The following is a 21858-nucleotide window of genomic DNA, read 5'->3' on the forward strand; positions in this document are numbered from 1 at the left end:
TCCTTACATGCCCAGTGGGCTTTCAGGAGCAAAAAGAGATTTGAAACAGAGTTTGAACAGAAGCAAAGCTTCTTAGTTTGCTTTGTGCTTCTCTTGTGGCCTTCTATCTCCCTCTCACTCTGTCTCTGTCTGTCTCTGTGTTGTCCTGGTGACGCGCAAACCCAGCATTCATATTCCACCTGCTGTTGTGAGTGGGAGTCCAGGTCAGACACAATATGGGAGGGCGTTGAGCTTTTCCCGATGCCGATCACAAAGTCAGAATGGCAGCTCCAGCTTGCATCAGAGGAGAGCCGCAGGGGAACAAAACATATGCTGTTTATGGGAGAGGCTGCGTGGACGTCAGGAGGGGATGGGGAAAAGGACGGGAAGCAGACCCCGGGCGGAGATTCAGAGAAGAGTAAGCTGCCGAATGAGAGGCAGGACAAAAGAAAGTGAGGGAAAGGGGAAGGAACAAAATGTCTGGCAGACAAACAGAAAGAAATCTGATGGGTATCAAAAGAGTTTGTCAGAGCTTCAAACGATTTGTTTCTGACGGAGAGTTGCCGCCCCACTTGGTAACAGCGGACGGATGACTTTGATCCATAACCAGAAATAAAATTCATTAAGAATTGTAAAAATGTATACGTTGGAATCATGATTGCAAGTTAGAACAAGTGTAAATTGTGATATTTTTTTTTTCACAATTTCGCAATTAGGACACATACTAATCCATTTCAATTTGGGTTCAGCGTGCCGCTGCAGTGGTACTTTGCAGTGCACTCTGTGCTTGATTGTTGTCACACGTAGGCAGCTGTAGGGATGGAAAGCAAGAAGACAGGAATGCAGAGACGAGCGGCGGATAGATCAATAGAGGCTGAATTTTAAATATGGCCTATGGGAGCGCTGGAGCGGAATTGTACCCTGGCATCCGTACATCACTATTCTCCTCTTTTTGCCTCGCACACAGATCTCCCGTGCAAGGCCCGAGATGAAGGTCTCTCCTCCAAACATCTCCTGATCTTGTGTAGCATAGTTGGTACATGCACCCTCCCTACACGGGGGCTGGACGGAATAACTAGCGCCCCGCAATGTATTCATAATGCAGACCTAACGAGGGTTATCCTTCCTTCCTTGGAGGTGCTGATTCAGTGTGATAAGCCGTTGTTTTTGTGGCGTTTATTCATTATTTTGTGAAAGTGTCCGTCGATCCGTATCGATCAGCTTTGACTCGCAGTCTGTACAGTTTGCCAACTAATGAGCGAAAAAAAAGGAAAGGAGCGTTTTTTTGTTTTTCTTTTGTTTGTTTTTGCCAGTTTTGGTTTCAAATCTTGCTCCTATCTCTCTACACTCTTGGTAAAATCCAGTCAAATCCGTGCCAAGTCAGCAGGCGTACCAGTCCACCGTTTAGCTCATTTTATTGTGTTGATTCTTTTTCTTTTTTTTTTTCTTTTTTTTTTTTTTTTTTTATTGCGTTTGTTGATATCCTCTCCCCGTATTCCTCGGTTAGCAATCAGTCACGGTTTTCCCCTCGAGCGCCTGATGGACCGTGTGGCCGTTTACACCTGGCCACTCTGCCTACTCACCGCTCTCCTGGGTGCTCCTGAATCAAAAAACAAAAAAGGAAAAAAATCGAGGAACTTCAGAGCCACATCTCTCGTACCGTCAGTGGAATAGGACAGAATTGGAAGACATTGGATACGACTCTTCCACTTGGAATTCCACGGCTAGCGGTCTGTGAAATATGTAACCGTGAGTCTGGAACGGGCCCAAGCTGTTACAGCTCCAGCTGATTGCTTTTAATATGCATCATATATTCATATACCGATAAGGTGATTGACCTCTCACAAGCCTGTTTCTTCCAATCACAGTATCACGTAGCTCTTTTAATAGCCCGATCATTATAAGAAACAAGCCTGTCAAATGAAAAGGTTAGGTCTTAACACAGAAATATCGGCTTAAAAATCCTTCAAAACCTCTGGTCTCTGCTCTCACCCTTCATTGCTCATATGAGCTAACCCTACTCAAGGTGAGAAAGTTAGCTCCAATAACGCATGGCATTTTTATTTCTATTTATTTTTTATTTTTTCATAATTTTCTTTTTTTGTTTTTCTGAGGCTTATTTACAACCTCGTGATCGCAGCCAGCTCTCCTAGAGGATGACTGTTACCACCTCCCTGGAAACAATAGTCTTGCCCTTATGCCGGCTCCTCAGAAGAATCTCAATTGCAATGTTTGCGATGACCTTTTCTGTTCAAAAATGTTTTGGTACTACAGTAAAGGACCTTTTGAAATAACACCAGTTTGACAAATACATGCAGAATACATATGTGTTGACAAGATTATAGCTATTCCATCGTAAAATATGTCTTGTAACGACATTAATTGACAGAATTCATAGCTTTTATGTTCATATCTTTCAAATATTTCATGTTTGGTGGGTTTGTGGTTTCATCCATTTGACATGCTGGAAGTGATGGGGCTCTGTGACGACGCTATGCATCCGGGAAGCCATCGTTCTTTTTAATCACATACTCCCTAACGCTGCACCATAGTATGAACATGTGCTGTGTGGGAGGTAAAAAGTCATTTCAGGCGCAGGGCTAGAAGAAAAGTCCTACCACCGGGACTGTGAAACACATAGGCTTGCTTGTACAGTACGTGCACACTTCCTAACTCTTCCTGTCTCTTTCTCTTTCACACACGCGCACGCACGCACGCACGCATGCACACACACACACAAATGTGAACGACCAGACCATCGCTGCCCTGTGTGCCGCACACACAACTTAATGAAACCATACAAATTCTCCTTATTCCCAAGTGAGCCTCACTGTTTTTACCTATGGAGTAAAGTGTGTGCGTGTGTGCGTGTGTGTGTGTGTGTGTGTGCGTGTGTGTGTGTGTCTGGTTAAGAGGGGATAACATGTCTTCTCTAGCTTTCCTGAGGGAACTGAACTACGCTCCTCCCTAGCCCTCTGGCTTTCTTTCAGCACCCTGTGTTTTTCTGATTTGTTTGTTTTGCCTGACTGGCTGGAAAGCAGCTTGCTTTCTGTTGTTAAATGAGATTCCAGTGAAGTTCTATTAAGCTCCACATTCAGCGCGGATGATTGGTTGCTGTGCTAAAGCCATTGTTTTTATACTTTTTTATTTTAAATGTTTTTAACTGACTTATGTCTCTTATCTCAAATAAAAAGTAATCACAGCACCATTAAAGGATAGGTTTGCCCTTTTCTTTTTAGCCCAGGTCTTATTAAAATGTCAGTTCCTATAATTGATACAGTAACTGTTCATAGCACAACCTCGCTGAACGCTTTACTACTGAGGAAGAGTTCTCTGCTGCAGATTCTCACTGTGCTTCAGTGCAGTCCAGTTGTCCCAAACGATGCATCTTTTCACATATTTCAGGTTTTTATTGACTCTTGCACTTCAGTAAATCACCTCATTTGGCTACGTCCCTGCTAATGTAATAAACTAGAACCAGGATGTTGCGCCGCTTCCTACTGGCAGTCGAGTGTGCGGCGATTCCAACAATTATTATTATTTTTTTTTTAACGCCGTTTATGATGAGAGGCGAGGAGGGAGAGAGGGGGCAGAGGCTCCCGCCCTCTCTGCCCAGAGCTGTCGAGTAACCACTTGTGGTCGGGTCTCTCTTCCCCGCTCTATATGCAAATCTTGTGATTATAATATAGCAATATATAATATATTCTCGTCGAGAAAGATTTTGATTCATTTTATTTCCTTCGTTTCTCATTTGTATGGAAAATAAAAAACGTAAAGCTAACTCAGAGGATGGGAGTGGAGTTTTTTTTTTTTCTCCACCAGACAGACAGCGGTGCACCGTGGGCACTCCCGTGTCTGTGTTTTTATTTTGCATCTATTTATTTGAGTTTGTTTCCAAATGTATGAAACAAAATGTTCTAAACACAACTGAGTTCAGGGACTGTCCCGTTCCGTCGCGTTCCAAGAAAACCCGTCTCCCTGTTGCTTTGGGACTTCATTTAATAAAAACTGGATGTTTTTGCGTAAATACTTTACCTGTAAATAATAAATCCTGCATTTCTGTAACGGGGAGACCGTATTTGCCACATTACATTACGTTCTATCCGTGTGTAAATAACTAAATAATAATAATAATAATAAATCGTCCATCGATCACAGGTCCCCAGCGATTGCCGATTGGAATTTTACATTATCGCCCAAGCCTACTTTTATGTACCAATAAGCAAGCCTGTCCTGTACCAGGCAATCAAGCCTGCTAACTGTTTTTTGAAAAGTTTTTCTCCTTCTGAAAAACCGTACCAGTCAAGCTCTGTTTGTCCCCTCTGACCTCTGCGTTTCTGTTATTTATTTTTATTTTATTTTATTTATTTTTTTCCCCCAGCTATAGCGCTCCCCAGAGGCAAAGGGTGAGCAGTGACAGCTCCCTGCCTGAGGCTGTGCTGACTGTTACTAAGACCGGCAGGAAACTTAACAGGTTTGTTCACATACTGTACATACACACCCGTGTATACACGCACATGTGGCCAAATATGAAACAACGTATTGTAATCTGTCCCGTTTTTATTCAAATGGAGCTACTGTTTCGTGACACTTTTATGTCCACCTTTTTTACATTTAAATTGATCAAATATTGATACGGCAACGAATAATTCATTTCTGGGTAAAATCAATGCTGCAACCTTGTGCATGACAAATATGCTATTTTACAACCGTGGTTGTCAAATACTTTACTTTCAACAAATATTACCCTGATTTCCCAAATTGGGGAGCCATAATCCAAGGTCAAGGATCGGATTAGTAATCGGGAAATGTAGCCCATATGAACTACATTTACATATCTCTCATCAAAGTGAGTCTTCCTGCTTCTGAAATTTTCCAGAAAAATAGAATCGTGTATCGATTCGAGAGTTTTTGAAAGGGATTCTTGTGAGATTTTGGGAATATCCCCCTGATTCATCGTCTTTTTGTTCAATTTCTCATGTGTTTGTCCACACCACTCAATGTGTGTATGTGTGTGTGTGTGTGTGTGTGTGTGTGTGTGTGTGTGTGTGTGTGTGTGTGCGTGTGCATGTGCGTGTGCGTGCGTGTGTGTGTGCGTTTAAAAGGGCGGGCTGTATTCATCGCTCAAACACGACCGCTGCTGATTTCCAGTCAACAAAGAGGTCAGTATACACAACTCTCTCTCTCTCTCTTTCACTCTGTCTCTCTATCATATACACACGCATGCACGCACACACACACACACACACACGCACACGCGCACGCACACACAGTCACACTGGTCTATCCTACTTTTTCACCATGTCAGTAAAATTTCCTCCTCCCGCTCACTGTGTGTATACACAAAGATACAGACGGTCTTTGTCCAAAAACGCCATTTATACAAGGACATATGGGAGAGGGAGATAGCACATCCCATAAAATCTGTAATATCTCATAACACTCCCTCACAGTGGCTGTCCACAGAAATATCCCCCCTGTCATAATAGACAAGCAAACATTACTTGTTAGTGTGTGGTGTGGCTAAAGAAATCACAATTTAAATGTATTGCGGTGTCAATATGTCAGTGCTGTAGGTTTTTTGACACATTTCTAACAGCAAAAGTACCTATAATAAGGTTTATTATAGATACCGTTTTTCCCCAATGAAAATTCATGTCCATGTTTTTATCGTTAATTTTATTTGTATTAATTGTATTTCTGTCATTAATCTCTTTTTTATTCATTGAATTGTATTCTTTTCAAATTGCAAATTCTTCATTATTTCTTATTCTACCCCTTTATTATAATTGTTGTTATAATCATGAATAAATAAATATGATAATGTTATTGTTTTTGATATTTCCCTCCAGGGATGATTAGAGTATCTTCCTACTGGCAGGGCATTTCTGGGTGAAACTGTGGATTTAGATATTTTTGCTTTTCAAAATTCAGGTCTATCTCTACGCCTCTCCCGCCCGTCCTCCGCCTCCTTACTGTAATACAACGCCCCCGTGAGTCTCCCCGCATCTGGCCGTAATGATGCCAGCTGCTTTGGTTTACGCTCCGTTACGACAGAACAGTTTAAAATGAAATTAGAAGCACAAATCCTGAAGTTACGCGGCAAACACTAAGCAGGGAAACCCTCCCGAGCCCATTAAGGAACGATTTAACAGTGCGGGGAACGCGCCTTCTCACCGCCTCTCGATATCAGTGTGTGTTTTAAGGAGAGACTTTGAAAAATGCACGGCACTCTGCGCCGCGCCGGCGTTGGCGTTTCTTTCTCTCTTTGTTCTTAATAAAGAAAAAATTAAATCTCTGCAAATTTGTTTGATTTATAGTATCTCTAGAAGGCAGCCTCGCGCATTTTAAAGGGCTGAGTACCGTTTCATTTGGACTGATCACAACACCGGCTGCTCACTCTTGGCGTTTTGAGTTGCAATCGTCCGGTTTACTCGCCCAGCCTTTCATCAATGTACAGTCTGAATGAAAGAGTCACAGAGTTTGAAAGTAGAGCAGGGTTTGATACGATCTCCTGAGATCCACTGGGTCCCTGGGCGAGATGGAGCGTGCGGCATGTTTCAGTAGGATTCCCTCCTGTACTTCACCGCAAGTGTGTTTTCCTCCCCGATGCCGCTCCCTTCTGAATCCTAGTTGATGCACTAACATGGATAAAATAGGCCTAATTACTATTACTACTACTATAAACCACATGGGCAGTCATCAGTAAACCGTCTATTACAATAAACTACTCGTAGGCAAAAAGTGTAAAGAATTAACTAGAAGAGAGGGAACATTTTCAGTGTAAAATAAACCCATAAATCGAACAATAAACCAGAAAAAATGAACCTGATAATGAACAATGAATAATGAATTTCATCTACAAACACAATCGACTAACCCTTACAATAACAGGAAAATGAATTTGGCAAAATACAACAAACCTCATCTAAAAATCAACAAATTAAACCTACCAATAAGCAATCAGCAAAAAATCAGATCATTTACAATAAAACTAATGCCAACCAATACACAGTAGGAATAAACATAACCTAAGATATAAAAAATATATTTTAATTAAGCCAAAATGTTTTATTTCAAAATTTCATAGATATTTATACTATATTTGCTAGTTTCGTACAGAACACCGATACTATAAGTTGCGTAAATACTAGTTTGTGTCATTATACTATATGTTGTATTTATGCCAGTTTCCTGCCACATATGCTCTATATGCAAGTGTAGCAACACAGACTTCATTCCATCACTAAAATAACATGTAGTATAAGTATCAATGAGTATGACATTTGAATGATGGTGTTTATCATCAAGTGAGAAAACGTACAGCGTCGTACATTCATGTATGAACACACGCTCCTTCTCGCTCTTTCTTGCTTATGGAGTCGATCTACTCGGCTTTGTAAAGAGTCTGTATCTGCTAAAGTAACAGAGAACTAGATAAATATCCGTCGTATTTATAGGTCAGCGCTCCAGCGTAGCCAATAAATCATTTATAACAGCGATGGACGAACACGTGCTGTCCGAGGCCGGGAATACCCACGGCTTTGGTTCCAAGCCGTGGACGATGGATGGATGCAATGTGGATTTATATTGACATGGAAAGCTCATTTTAATGGCCAATTTGTTGTGTGTGTGTGTGGAGGGGGGTGTTTCTCTCAGTAATTTTGTTTCCTGTTGTTTTTTTATAATGGCTTGTGAAGCCGATTTGCTGTGATTCAGTGCTTTGTGTTTGTGTAAAAACCAAACAGGAGAACTTCCCCCTGGTCGTCTAACTGTTCTGTTTAATTAGCCTCCGTTCCCATGGAGATTTTCTGAGCCATCCGAGCGTGCGTCCTTCCTGATATTTGGAATGAATAAACTCGATCTCTTCCATTGCGGCAGTATTATTTCTTGTACTCATGATCTACAAATGAACAGTGTCACGATGGAAGCCTAGAGGGGACTATATTAAAATGATAATGTAAACTTTAGATGAAAATGTAATTACACAATAGCATTATAATTTCCCGCAGATGAAGGTGTTATTGGAGTAGAAATTGAAATGAAAGTGCAATAATCCAATTAGCATTATCATTTTCACATACTTGTATGGGTGTTCTCTGACCATATTAAAGTGAAAATGGAAAAACTCTTTGACATTTAATTTTCAAATTCGTAACCCTGCTGTAGAGTGGACAATATTCAAATGTTAATTCTAATTTTAAAAATGAAAAGGCAATATAACCAATGTACCCTCATTTTCCATTTATGCAAGCAATAGTCAATTCTCAGTTAAAATTAAAATGCAATTTTCTAACAATTTGGAAAACGAAAATGACATTTGACATTTCCTTTTGAAATTGGTAGAAAATTGCATTTTAATTTAGAGAACATGTTTCTGCTCTTTTGTTTCTGATGGGCTGCTTTTCCCTCTCCCTGTCTATTATTCTTATTCTTTCCTCTCCCTTTTTCTTTCCCTCCACAGGAAACAGGACGCCCATCAGGAGGGTGGGAGAGACAGTGAGCGTGAAAAAGGTACGCGGACGCACGCACGCACGCACACACACACACACACGCACGCACGCACCCACGCACCCAGACGGGACGGTCGTCATGCTACAGGTAATTAATTAGGATCTGGGCATTGAAGTTGAAAAGTTTCAGTTAGTTCCACTCTACATTTATTTTAATTTCACAATAATTTTCAATTTTTTTACTCTACTTGCCACAGAATGACTATTTGCGCGAAAGAAGAGCACTGCACTTTGGCAAAATCCGATACACTGAACAAGGGCTCTCATTTGTCAAAAAACCTGTATGGATCGTTGACACTGATGGACTGTCAAATTTGGATGAAAATACTTTTTTATTTATAAGATACACTGTAATGCAATAACATGAAGATGCATTTGCTGTTGGCTTAGTATTTTGTCATTTTCATCCTTAAACATGCTATTTATGACACCAGCTTAATGCTTTTTCCTCTTTGCTTGGGGGGAAAAAAAACAAAAAAGATATTGGAACCGTTTTGGGCCATATTATCAGAAACATGGATAGTATTTCTAACACCGATATCAAAGGATCCGGCAGCCCAAGCGAGATAAAACATGCAGTTGGCAGATAGAAGCTTGCATCACACACAGGGCCAAAACACTTCTCTGGATGCGAGGGCCTGAACGGGAACTACAGAGGTGGACAGCTCGCGTTCGGTGCAATTTCACCAGGCGCGGTGGAAATGTTTGATCAGGCACCAGCACCAGGCAAGCAGTCAATACCACATAGGCTGATCAGATCTTCAAAGAGACTTTTTTAATAGTCAAACTAAATGTGCAAATCCAGTATGACTGCGAGCCCGCTCACACAGTGTCACAAGACGGAATAATGGAGTTCAATCCAGTTCAGTCGCTTCACTCGCGAACAACAGCGCAAATATATATTTTCGGGGATATAAGGGACCGTTCCGCCGTCGAGTTGGTCCGGTTTCTCTTGGCCGGAGCGTGTTTTACGGAACGTTCACACGGTTTAAACCCACAAACCTAACCCTTGTACGTGCTCCGATTGTTTCCCATTTACGATTAAAAAGGGGGGGAAAAAAGAGGTTTGTTGTGAAATGCAGTCCAGGAGGCGAGATCTCCCAAACGTTCAAAGCTCCGCTCTTTGCGTTAAAGATTCTTTGCCTCTATCCGCAAGAAAAAGCAAATCAAAAAAAAAACCCACGAAACACGACCTGGGATTAGCTCCTACACGATGAAGAGCTCTCTGGTGAGATTACTTTGGAGAAGATGTAACTGCAGCTTTATTAAATGCTGCCCGGGCCGCTCTGCCGCTCTGGCTTCTCTTCGTTGGAGATATACTGGAGGTTTTCAGTGCAATGCTTAGCGCAGCCTGGGGAGAAGGAGCGGCCATGTTGGCTCAAGCCAAATTCTCCACAGTGTCTCGTGTGGCCGCGGCGACTCCCCTATAATTATGTGAGTTGATTCATTTGGTTTGAAAAATAAAAAATAAAAATAAAAAACAGCTTCAAAACAGCCGCGTGTAAAAGAGCAGTAGCACTGGAGGAAGTTGAGCAATCAGCGGTTTGCTGTTCCTCCTCTATCATATGTGTTGAATACGTGTCATCTTATTTGGATTTTTTTTTCCCACATATTTGCTGCCCCGATCCGGAGTTTCTTTTCATCCGTCCACGTCCGTGTCGGGTGTGTGTGTGTGTGTGTGTGTGTGTGTGTGTGTGTGTGGTTTTGTGTGCTGATTCAGATTTGACTCGCAGCCACAAAACCTCTTTGAGGATTTTCCAGTCATCACGCTGGAACGCGCACACACACGCACACACACTGAGCATAATTGGATTAGGAATCAACTATTAGCAAAGCGGAGAGGCGGAGCGACAGCAAGGGATAGAAGGAGTCAGAAACAAAAAGGGTATTGAGGTCATCTTAATAAGTATTCATCTCATATCTCTGTCTGCCTTCAGGGATAGCAGGCACAAAAAAAAACAAAAAACGATATGAGAAAGGGGTGTCTGCGCTGGGTTTGGATGAAGGCGGCGTCGGCGCCGATGAAATAACGAGGACGGCGGCCGTTGTTTACGTTGTATAATTCACCGTTCCTCGGTCGCGTCAGGCGTCGCCGGTCAGGTGAAGCGTGAGGAAGTCGTAATGTCCTCGTTCCACTCCGATGAGCTCGAAGTGTGACGGCCAAAAAATGTGATCCTGCGAAATTTTGACGAATTGGATCGACCGATTGATGTTTTTTTTTTTTAACGTTAGTACAATGATGAAGGAAGAGGGAAATGACACTGCCTCTGCCTCTACTTCCCCCTTCTTTTGTCCCTCTGTCAGGCTCCTTGGAGATGTTGATCCAGTGTATGAAGCACAAGGACCACAAACGGGTTAGTGACGGCGTGTGTGTGTTGTCTTTCAGGTTTCCGGTGAAACTCTATACAGAATTCCAAATCTAGAACAAAATTTTTTAAAAAGCTGCGACATATTTTCGAATACAGTTTGTTCCCGAAATATTTTGCAGACCCGTCAAAGTGAGTTTCAGCCTGTTGACCCGTATTTTATCGGACTGTTTTGTGTTTGACCAGCTCACATTTTGTTTTGAATAATATTCATAATATAATATCATATCATATAATATTTTCCCAAAAAAGGTCAATTAAGATAATATTGTTTTTTGGAAAATTCTAACGATTTGGTGAGAAGCCCACCTCACCAAGTCGCTCTGGGTCACACTGAGAAAGACTGCGCCACACGTATGTTTGTCAAAAGCGGTGGATTGTGCCTTCATTTGTGTTTGTTTTTTAACTCAATTTGACATGGTTGAATGCCGTCACTCTAACATGGAATTGGCAAAGCGGAATGAATGGCATCGTCAGCTGATTTTGTCAAAAGGTTACCACAGCAGAATTGGAATTTCTCAACGGGAAAGCTCTTCATATTTCAGCGTGAAATGTCGCCAATCAATAAGGCTGAGCAGAGCAGAAACTCCAGAGCGCTACTTTAAGGTGTGAAATGTTTCCCAAACAAATAGCTGCAGGAGCTGCACCTCCAGGGGGCGGACGTCACGGCCCTGGACCCGGCCGGTCGCAGCTTGCTGCACCACGCCGTCGAAGCAGGAAGCAAGGAGATGGTCCGCTACATCCTCGACAATGGTAACCGTGGTAACCTTAACCAGCACAACACAAAATAAAATTCATCCATGGTAACCACGGCGATGTAGAGCGGACCCCGGGACAAAGATCTCCTGTAGGCCACAGTAGGATTTTGACCCTAGGGGGTCCTGAGAGGTGCCTGCTTTCCCACGCTGGGTCATTTCCCACACAAATGCTTATGTAGATTGGAAAACACGAAAGGGATTTGTGTTGCTCGGACAGGAGAGATGCTTGTAAATAAAGGTACATCAGCACCGTGCAATTAGCAACAGAGATATGGATCATCTCATCTAAACGGCGATAGCATCAATATCTGACACGTTCTGAAGATGTTGGCGTCAGCCGTCGAGGAGGCAGAAAACAGTGTGTACTATGTAGACATTAGGGGCGGGACTAAATATCAAACTTGAATTTATTGCAAGAAATACGATTTTTAATTATTTTGTTTGCCTGCAATCGGTTTATAAAAATCAGTTACCGGCTCTTTTTATTTTTCTATTAGAATTACAATCTCTGCCGTGCAATTTTGCCTGTAAATCAAAAATGTCCTGGTGAGTATTATTGTAGACATAAAATTTCAAAATCTGTGCAGTTGCGCATTATTGTGATGTGCGTATTGTGAATCGTTTCCTGTGAGTTTTGAATTAAAATCGATTCTTTAAGGCGCTACTTGTTCGATGACGCTGTTAAAATCAACACAGAATGTCTCCCATCCGTGCAGGTCCAGGTACGACTAGTTTCTATGTAGAGTCACAAGAGGTCGCCACCAGTTAGTGTTAGCAAGAGCAGCTGTAGGCGGAGTACTGAGAGGAACATGAAACCAGGCGGAGAAGTGGTTGCCCATGGCAACGGTCATATTAATTAATATTAATAAATGATGAAGCAGATCAGTGGTCATTATTGAGAAATAACTGACAGCTGATTGCCATCATTGGCCATTCAGTCCATCAAGTATTCCTCAAATAATTTATTTTAAATATGATGTAAGAAGAACTCCGCCGACGGTTCACACTCGCTCCAGATCGGCATCAGAAGTCCTGGTAATTAGGAACCTTCTGGCTCTGCCTACAGGCCATCATACCATTCATATTAAAAATATTTTCCAAAGCCTCTATCAGCGCTTACGCTCGCAACGATATAGAAATTCATAGCAATACAAAACATGAAAAGTGCACCAAAGACGAAGCGCAGAGACAATTATATTCAAAACGTTGAGCGTCAGACACAAGCACAGACCTATTGCTCAGATCAGATTTTTATTTTATTTTTATTTTTTTTTGGCTGTTCACGTTGTATTTTTAGATGAGGCCAATATCAGATTCCAGTGTCAACGGGTCACGGTCCTGAACTGACCCGCAGGCGCAGGAGTAACAAAGACGTCACACGCAGCACGCTGTCGTACAGAAGTAAACATGGCGGGCAAATGCACTGGCCCGGTGGTTGCCGGGCAGGCTTGGCGCCGTGTACCTCGGCTCAAGCTTGTGGGGGAAATATTAAAAGCTCGCCAATAAGTGTTTTATCTATCTATTATTTATTCTATTATTTATTATTTGTTCTTTAAAAAAAATGTATCTCTCATTTCTTTCAGCACCTGTTGACCTGCTGGACGTCACAGAGCAGCTACAGTAAGTTGGCACTTACATTTATCATCCCAGTTAAGCTGTGCTGGTCATTGTCTTTTACGCACCGGTGTGGCATCAATATGTGAACGTTGTGCATTTGTGAGTCCAGTGTTAAAATTTCAGCCTCGTCTCAACGTCACATATTGACCCTTATGTCACGTCACCTTGAACTTGAACTGCAATGGAAGCATATCAATAATAATAATAATAATCAAATAATGAAAGTAATGTTGTGTTGTGTTTGGTTGTAATAACCCCTCAATAATCATGTATTTTCCCCGGGATAAAAATGGTGGATTCCCTGTAGAGGTACTGTAGAGTAGAGTGGTCTCCCTTGTCACTCTCTTCTGGAGGAACAACAGACATGGCTTCCTTCTTCTCCGTGAAGATGAGGACCGCCAACGTTCTGGAGGAAAAACATCTACACGCAAATCCAGCCAAAATAGTCCCCTTTCATTTTTTCTACTTTGTCCCCACCTATGGAAGGCAAGCGCCCGATAGTTCCCCGATGTTTTACTTGACTGGTGCGGTCTTCCAACTTCTGAGAGAATTATCTGGCTCTCTTTGGCTCGCTTCTGACCGCTGAGTCCAGTTCTGAAAGAGGGAGGCGGTTTTATAGATGGAGGGGGTTCTCCTGAGAGGGGAAGACGGTTTCATCTTACAGATGGAGAGGGTTCTCCTGAGAGAGCAACTTTTTATTTTTTATCTTTTTTTTTGATGGAGCGAGGTTCCTGTGAGAGAGGAAAAGGTGGTTTTGTAGAAGAGGGTTTTACTCATAGTGGGAGATATTAGAAATATTAGATGTCGGAGCCCAGAGAGTTGCAGACCTGTCAACCTGCATTTTGTGTACCGACCATTTAGTCAAAATATGCAGGTAGGAAATGCCAGCTGAAACTACGCAAAAAAAAAATAATAATAATATTATAATTGTAATTTAATTGCAGGAAAACACTGTCACTACAGCGGAGCAACTGCTCTGGTTGTTCGTGGTGCACAAGCTCCTCTCGTTATGAAAGTTTGACTCTTTTCTGAGACTCGGTTCTTGACCAATCACTCAGTGTCAGTTGGGGACTTCCAGTGAGCCAGAGTGAGATGAGTGGGCCATTTATTATTATTAAGATAAATTTGCAATGATTGCAATTGGTTTTGGAGCGATACCAGAGTACCATGTAAAGTAATATAAATGTATATTTGCACTAAAAGTGAAAGAGACTTTAATTTGAAGTTTGAACTGGGTATTTCCATGTTAGTTTTATGTTGGGTCCAACAAAATCTCAGTGAGAGTTTCAGGTTGAACTACTGTATACTGAAACTTGGTAACAGTCACATATTCTATTTTATTGGAACTCAGTAGCAGTTTCATGTTCTTTTATTGTTCCATAGTGAATAACAAACAATAATAAACAAACAGTGTCAAAATCAGCAATCTCACTATTGTAGTAACTAAAAAGCAGTGGTAGTCGGTATGGGCAGCTGTCCAATCACGTGAGCGTGATCAGATCACATGATGTGTTTGTCATCGACGTACAGCAGACATACCCAACGAGACCAGATGATAGGAAAATGGCATTTCTCCGATCACGCATATAGACTCAAAATGGTCGCACAACAAAGATATTTAATAGTCACTGTTTTATTTTGAACATACAATTGAATGAAAGTCAGAATCGGCGTGTCAGAGTTAAAAAAACCAAAAAAACAACCACAAATAAAACAGAAATCGAAGCGTCCAAGAAAATCGCAATCTCTGCATCAGGTGAACACTGGTTTGGTAACTTAACAAGACGATGTATTTCAAGGCGTATATATCCTCATGATGTACGTTTGTACACCGCATATAGTTAGTCGTAGTAGCTCGGATACAATGTAAAAAAAATAAAATAAATGAAAAAAGTCAAATCAAGGTTGGGTTTTTTTTTTCTCCCCTTAATCACAGTTTGTTTCAAAGGTTCCTGTCCTCTGGGCAGAATGGGAGGAAAGTCAAACCACAGTATGAGTCAGGGTTTGGAGAATTTCAAGCAAAAACCCTCACAAGGGAATCCACTTGGAGGATCATTAGCTGTGCAACTGGGGCCGTTTAGGCCATTAGAATAGAAATTACAATGGAACAGCAGCTGGGGATGAGGGCACGCCGCTACTGTCAGAATTTATTTATTCTTTCATTTATGCTTTGGATCCTTCTGGTTCCACGGGCACCATTTCATGATGGTCCGGGCAATGAAATGAGGTGCGTTTTAAAACAAAAGAGAGCTCAAGTCAAAGTGTGTTGTTTATTCCTGATTTCTAAGATGCCTCTCCTGTAGGGACCAGGCCTTCCTACAACTGCAATGCGCTGCGTGTTGTGAATACCGTAAAAAAAAACTGTATTTTACTTCATGTTCTCGCTGTGCGCTGCTCAAATTCAACGGCAGAATGATTCGGGAAGGGTTCCAAACGATAACCAAAGCACTGTGATTTAATTTGTATTTCTTTGTCGTAATGGTTGATTATTATTATTTTTTTAAATTATTATGATTTATTTATTTATTTTTTAATTTTCATATTCTCTGTTTGTTTTCCGTAGTTTATTGACGTACCTGCTCCACATGGTTTCTGTCTCTCTGTCCCTAGTGGAGAAACAGCCCTCCATCGAGCAGCGTCCATGTGTCAGAGAACCATCTGCCACTATCTAGTGGAAGCAGGGGCGTCCTTAATGAAGACCGACCTACAGGTAATTTGTCCGTCCGCCTGTCTGTCCGTCTCTCCATGTATCTGTCAACCAATCTGCAACCTCGGGTTTCAATTTGCGGTCCAAAACATTCGGTGAGAGGGGTGAGAGTGACTCGTTCAATGAAACAAAAAAAAAGCCTTTTTCGGCGTCGTTCATATCGACATATCGAGTCTTGACATTAACGTGACGGAAATACACGGGGTACGACGCTGTACCCACGGGCTAAGAGGAGAACCTCGGTGGCGGCGGCCGCCGTGGTCGACCAGGCTCGCGGAACTAAGTCGTCGTCCCCCCCCCCCCCCCCCCCCCCGCTTTCGGGACACCCCCCCTGTTAACCCAGGAAACTGTGCCCCCAAACGCACCCCTCTTTAAGCCTTAATATCCTCTTTATGCAGCAATCATTTTCAAAATCGCAAGCGAGGCAGCCATTGGAAGAGGCGAGACGGGACACGTCTGCTTCCAATTGATTCGTTCGGAGGTTTTTCTGAGGCCGCGTCGGCTTCTGCGCCGCCGCGGTAAAAAAGGGGAAATATTCCGGCTCCCAAATTAGTCTCCAGCCCGGCCTACATTCTGGAAACGAGGGAGGGAGCTGGAAAGACAGGAGAAGATGAGGTAGTTGTGTGTGTGTGTGTGTCTGTGTGTCTGTGTGTCTGTCTGTCTGTGTGTGTGTGTGTGTGTGTGTGTGTGTGTGTGTGTGTGTGTGTGTGTGTGTGTGTGTGTGTGTGTGTGTGTGTGTGTGTGTGTGTGTGTGTGTGTGTGTGTGTGTGTGTCTGTGTGCAAGGGATCATAGACGGAGTGCAGATGCTTATATTACCAAGCAGGTGTTTCGCCTGAGGATACAAAACAGACAAACACACTCTTGAGACGCACAAAACCACACACACACACACATTTGGACCTTTTTTTTTTTTTTTGCCGTTTTTCCCTCACTAAGTGCTTTCAGATTTACTTTCCCCCAAACCAAGTTGAGGGGAAAAAAAACATCCAGTCACTTCTTCCTTCACCTCCCTCTCTCTCTCTCTCTCTCTCTCTCTCTCTCGCTCTCTGCCTCTGAAAGTAATCCATAGGATTTGCTAAGCGCTTGTTACATGCCCTCCCGGCCTTGAAGCAGCGCTCAGCAGCGTCTTCTCTCCTCGCTCTTTCGTCCTCCGTGGCCTCCGGCGATCCATGTGCTCATTACCATGCCCACTCTGTCGACCCCCACCACCACCACCACCTCCACCTCCCCCACCCTCCCGCCTCCTCTCCCCGTCTTTCTTCCGGCTCGCTCGAGTGACCTCGCACACCAGCAGTCTTCCTCAGAGACAGACAGATGTGCAGCACACACACCCGTGCGCTCTTTACAAATAACGCCGTCGCAGTTAACAATTGGAACAAGGCGTGTTAGCGTCGCCGTGGGAACTAGCGATGAACAAAGCTGATTCTCACCAATGCTAGGCTACGGGCTAGCGGTGCTAACGGTGAGCGATACCCCAATAGAAAGTTTTTTCCTGTGTAGGAGTTTGCGGCCTAGCCTTTGGTGTCAAAGGCTCGGTTGCAAAGAGGCAGAAGGAGTGGGAAGAAACTGTTTTTTAGTGACTGGGAGCGCCGGCCTTTAACTTGAAATTTGGAACTATCTGTGCAAAAATGCAAAAATGTTTTTACAGCAGCGTAATGTTTTTCCTGTTGAAAAACTTGTATGGCTCAAATACTATGGAATATACGATGGCAATATGGCTTGTTTTGATGTTGTGATTCGATTTTTTCGGGGATATTTTCCGTTATCTTTTGTGAATGTTCATCCATATCGACGGATGACCACAACTAGCTACAGTACGCTGCTTTATCAACTGCACCACGGCTGCGTTTCACTTCCTGTGCGTGTCTGATCTTTGCATTCTTGCCTCGAAAGGCAGACCCCGCCACCAACAATGGAAACGGCATATACGGCGCACAACACAAATTCATTGGATGGCTGTTTGTTAAAAAGTACTAGCTAAAGAAAGTATCAAACGTGGGATTTGTTAACAATAATAAGTTAATAATAATTGTTTTTCAAATGTTGTAGGAATGTATTAATTTCTATACATTTCGAAAATCATTACTTGCCTAAACTGCTTTTTTTTTTTTTTTTTTTTTTTTTTTTTTTTCTCTCTTCTCCCCTCTTAACATTATTATTCTACATAAGCGTGCATGCGTGTGTTTTACCTGTTGCTCATTGATTCGTCTCAAGAGCAACAGGTAAACGGCCACACTGTCCGTGGGCCCAAACACCTAGACCCAGGACAGGTGTGGCTGCTAAAAACCACACCATCCCCACACCACAGTACGTATACTGTGTTGTTTTTTTAAAGAGCTATTATTGTTTGACCTAAGGTAGATATGCGATCGTGAATACGTGTGTGTGTGTGTGTGTGTGTGTGTGTGTGTGTGTGTATGTGTGTGTGTGTGTGTGTGTGTGTGTGTGTGTGTGTGTGTGTGTGTGTGTGTGTGTGTGTGTGTGTGTGTGTGTGTACTGTATAAATATATATATAATCCTATATACCTTATGTTACCTTCAGCTACCACTCCACCTGGGGCTGCAACCAGAAGCGATTCTGACCAGTAATGTGACTGCAATTTTGAAAGTGCACTCTTTCAAATCGCTCTTGTTCTTATGACAAGGCTTAACCACTGAGACATACAAAACGATATGTCTCATCTTGGCCGCTACAATAGTCCGGCTAGAACTCAACGCTTCATCATAACAATGGAAGGATATAATCAGAAACACCAGATGAAAATATTTACGATAATGTTGAATGACTGTGCGTCCCTCAGGGTGACACTCCAAAGAACCGAGCAGAGAAGGCCAGCGACACGGAGCTGGCCGCCTACCTGGAGAACCGACAGCATTACCAGATGATCCAGAGAGAGGACCAGGAGACGGCCGTCTGAAGCCGTGCCAGAGTTCCGGCATTCCATCTCGGTGGGAGTCCCCTCACCGTCAAACTCGGCAAGAAAAAACGATTCGATGGTGCAGGCAATTTGCCGCTTTCCCCGGGTGTGACCCTTTTAATGACGCCATTTAAAAGAATGCTTAACCTGCGAGTGAATTACCGCTCCCCGGGTTCTGAAGAGGATGGTGTGGATATTTGGTGGATGTTCTTAGCACGGGGAATTGGAACATTTTGGAGGGACCCCAAAATGCGGTCTTTAACTTTAAAGTGATATCAAAGTTGTTTGTGTTTTGTTTTGTTTTTTTCTTTGAACATTTCATTGCATATGTTCCTTACCCCAATATAAAGTCCATATGCTGAAGACACTCACTTTCATATGGACCTTGATTGAACCACGATTTATTTGGAGATTGAAGTCAATGGAAACTTAATAGTATAATGTCGACTGTCAGTTATGGATAACGGAAAAATAAATTCTGCTTACTTCACCAATTAAGTAATTTGTAATAGTCAGAGAGCTCATTTACAGTCTCCATAACACACCTTGAGAGAGCTTCCATCCATCAGTCATCGACAGCCCGCATGGTATCAAAAAAAGTTTTTTTTTAAATAGTTTTGGGACTCCCAAGATGCAGAAGTCAACGGAGAAAAAGAAAGTCCTTCACACCACGTCCGCGGTAACTGTGGGTGAACGAGTGTTATGCTGTATGGGCTGCAAGGAAGGCATCCAGTCAGACGTTTGACAAAACGTTTTGCTTTAACAAACAAACCCGTGGCCTCGGCAGAATCGTGGATTTTTGGAGTCGCGCGGGGGTCGCTCATTTTATCCGAGACCTTGCGCCGCACGCTGTCGCACGGAGCGGGGGCCTCACGGAAGGCGATGCGGCCGCACGGGAAGGAGACCCGCACTTTCTGGTGGAGGCGGATCGGAGCGGGTCGATGGGAGCGCGAGCTAACTTCAAACCAAACGACATCACCCCGGGCCAGCGGGATGACGCGCGGCGGTCAAAGATGGCGGTCATTGATTCAGCGACCAGGCCCACCCGGCCCTGCCTTGGGAGACGACGGCGAGAATCAGAACCGAGCTCCCGGTCCGGGCTTATTAAGAGACACTAGCGCAGTGTTTATGTGCCGCGCTCTCTCACCCTGGGAGCCAGTCTCATTAAAACACACCAGCGCTCCGCTCATTGGACATGGAGAAGCCAAACACAAAGGTAATTGATCCCCAAGGGGGGGATCGTGGCATTGCATCAGCAAAGAATTGGGATTGAGGCGTATAGGCAGCGCCGCGCACCCGCTGGCTGGAGATGGTTCCAGAAGGAATGGTTTTTACACACTGTCTGGGGGGGGTGGGAGAAGGTAGAAGACTCGCGATTTTAATTTTTAATGAATTTTTTTTTTTTTTTTTTTTGTACTACTGAATCTTTTCGTTCCGCGCGGCCTCCAGAAGGTTTCGGCAACGCCAGGGCTTCTACTACTGTCGTCCAAAAAAGTCCAAAGCATTCCGTTTAGTTTTTTTGTTGTGATATGAACATTTGCCCCGACCACGCAAATATCTTTCTGTGTGAAATGTGGACACATGATGATGATGATGATGATGATGATGATGATGTTGTACAGAAATATTTTAAATGTAACAGCTTTTTATTGTGTAAGAGCAGAAGAAAAAAAAAACATTTATTGGATCCAAATTCAAACACCAACGCCAAGCACGACAATCATCAAAACCAAGGCCAAAGATCCACGTCGATGGAATTGAGTCTCTACGCTCATGGGACATGTAGAAGCCCCGCCCCCAAACACCACCCCATCCAAAGGGGGAGAAGCCAATTATGCCTTTTTTTTTTTTTGTATACGGTTTTCAATCACTACATATTTAACGAAATTGGCAATTATCAAATAGCAGGATATCAATTATCAATAGTTACAGTATTTTACTATCCTTATTAATACTATTTTGACCGTTGTTTGGACGAACAAACATCCAAGAGACGAGTTTTCACTGAGAGACAGATCAGAGAGTTATTGCACGTTTCAATGTACATTTTTATAATTACATTTACAAAAGAGCATTTTTATCTCATATTTTTCAGTTTGGAAATGGTACTTTCATTGAAACATTTGCCAAACAACTTCGACCTCCTCCTCAGTGACATGATTGCACTGCAAGTGGTTCAGCATATATTCGGCTGTGATGTTGATAAAGCAGGGGACACATCCAGAGTTGTAGTATTTAGTCATATCCAAAGTAAACATTTTAAAATGCTATTTTCTTTGGGTGGGTCAATAAAATAATTGACTGAGTGAAAAGATTCAATTTGGTTTACGATGTGTGGTTTTGTGTCAACAAGAACTATTTGCTGCTGCAAAAAAAAAAAAAGCAGATTTCTTCACCTAGTTAAAAAAAATGGGTTTTAATAATAATATTTTTGTTGACATGACAGCGATATGACAATGGAATATTTTGTGCCAACTTTTTAGAAAGCAAAACACAATATAGTTAAAAGCACAATTTGATGGTATAAAGTTAAATAAATGTTTTAACCCCTGCTGGGATCCTGACTCATTAGTTGAGTTGGTGGGGGGAAAAGTTATATTTTGTTTCCCAAAAATATGAAATCTACATTTAAAAGAAAAAAATAAACTTTACTCTTAACACACAGCCGTACAAGCATCAGTCACATGCAAAAACAATATCAATATCGTGTAAAAATTGCAATGTGTGACATGTCTAAAAATCAGTGTGACTTATTGTCATTGTTTATTTTTATTCTATTTGGTTTGGTGGAAGTGTTTGTGTTAAATAGCTTTTAAAGTCTAAATCAATATTTTTTTTGATGAATGGAATACTCAGTACTGTGCCTGTTTGAAGAGTTTGTGTTTTTCTTAAAAAGTGAATTGCTATATCCACGATTTGTGTAAATGTGCTGATCTAAATATTTAGCCTTGTGTGGGATATGAGATGTTTATTAAAGGTAATGAGTGTTTGCTATGGAA

At 42.4% G+C, this 21858-nt stretch overlaps 1 protein-coding gene across 1 annotated transcript in view; it reads left to right on the forward strand.

Moving 5' to 3' along the window:
* Nucleotides 1–21858, forward strand: part of dgkza (diacylglycerol kinase, zeta a) — a gene marked incomplete at its 5' end in the record, with an annotated part of 102408 nt that extends 80550 nt beyond the window's left edge. The window contains 8 exons of the mRNA XM_080023889.1: nt 4361–4453; nt 5085–5141; nt 8444–8493; nt 10797–10846; nt 11491–11611; nt 13200–13236; nt 15844–15943; nt 18743–21858. Of these exons, the coding sequence (XP_079880015.1) occupies nt 4361–4453; nt 5085–5141; nt 8444–8493; nt 10797–10846; nt 11491–11611; nt 13200–13236; nt 15844–15943; nt 18743–18859 (625 nt within the window). The 3' untranslated portion in view covers nt 18860–21858. The remainder of the gene's footprint in view (nt 1–4360; nt 4454–5084; nt 5142–8443; nt 8494–10796; nt 10847–11490; nt 11612–13199; nt 13237–15843; nt 15944–18742) is intronic.

This window comes from Zeus faber, assembly GCF_960531495.2.
Source record: "Zeus faber genome assembly, chromosome: 2".
NCBI lineage: Eukaryota > Metazoa > Chordata > Actinopteri > Zeiformes > Zeidae > Zeus > Zeus faber.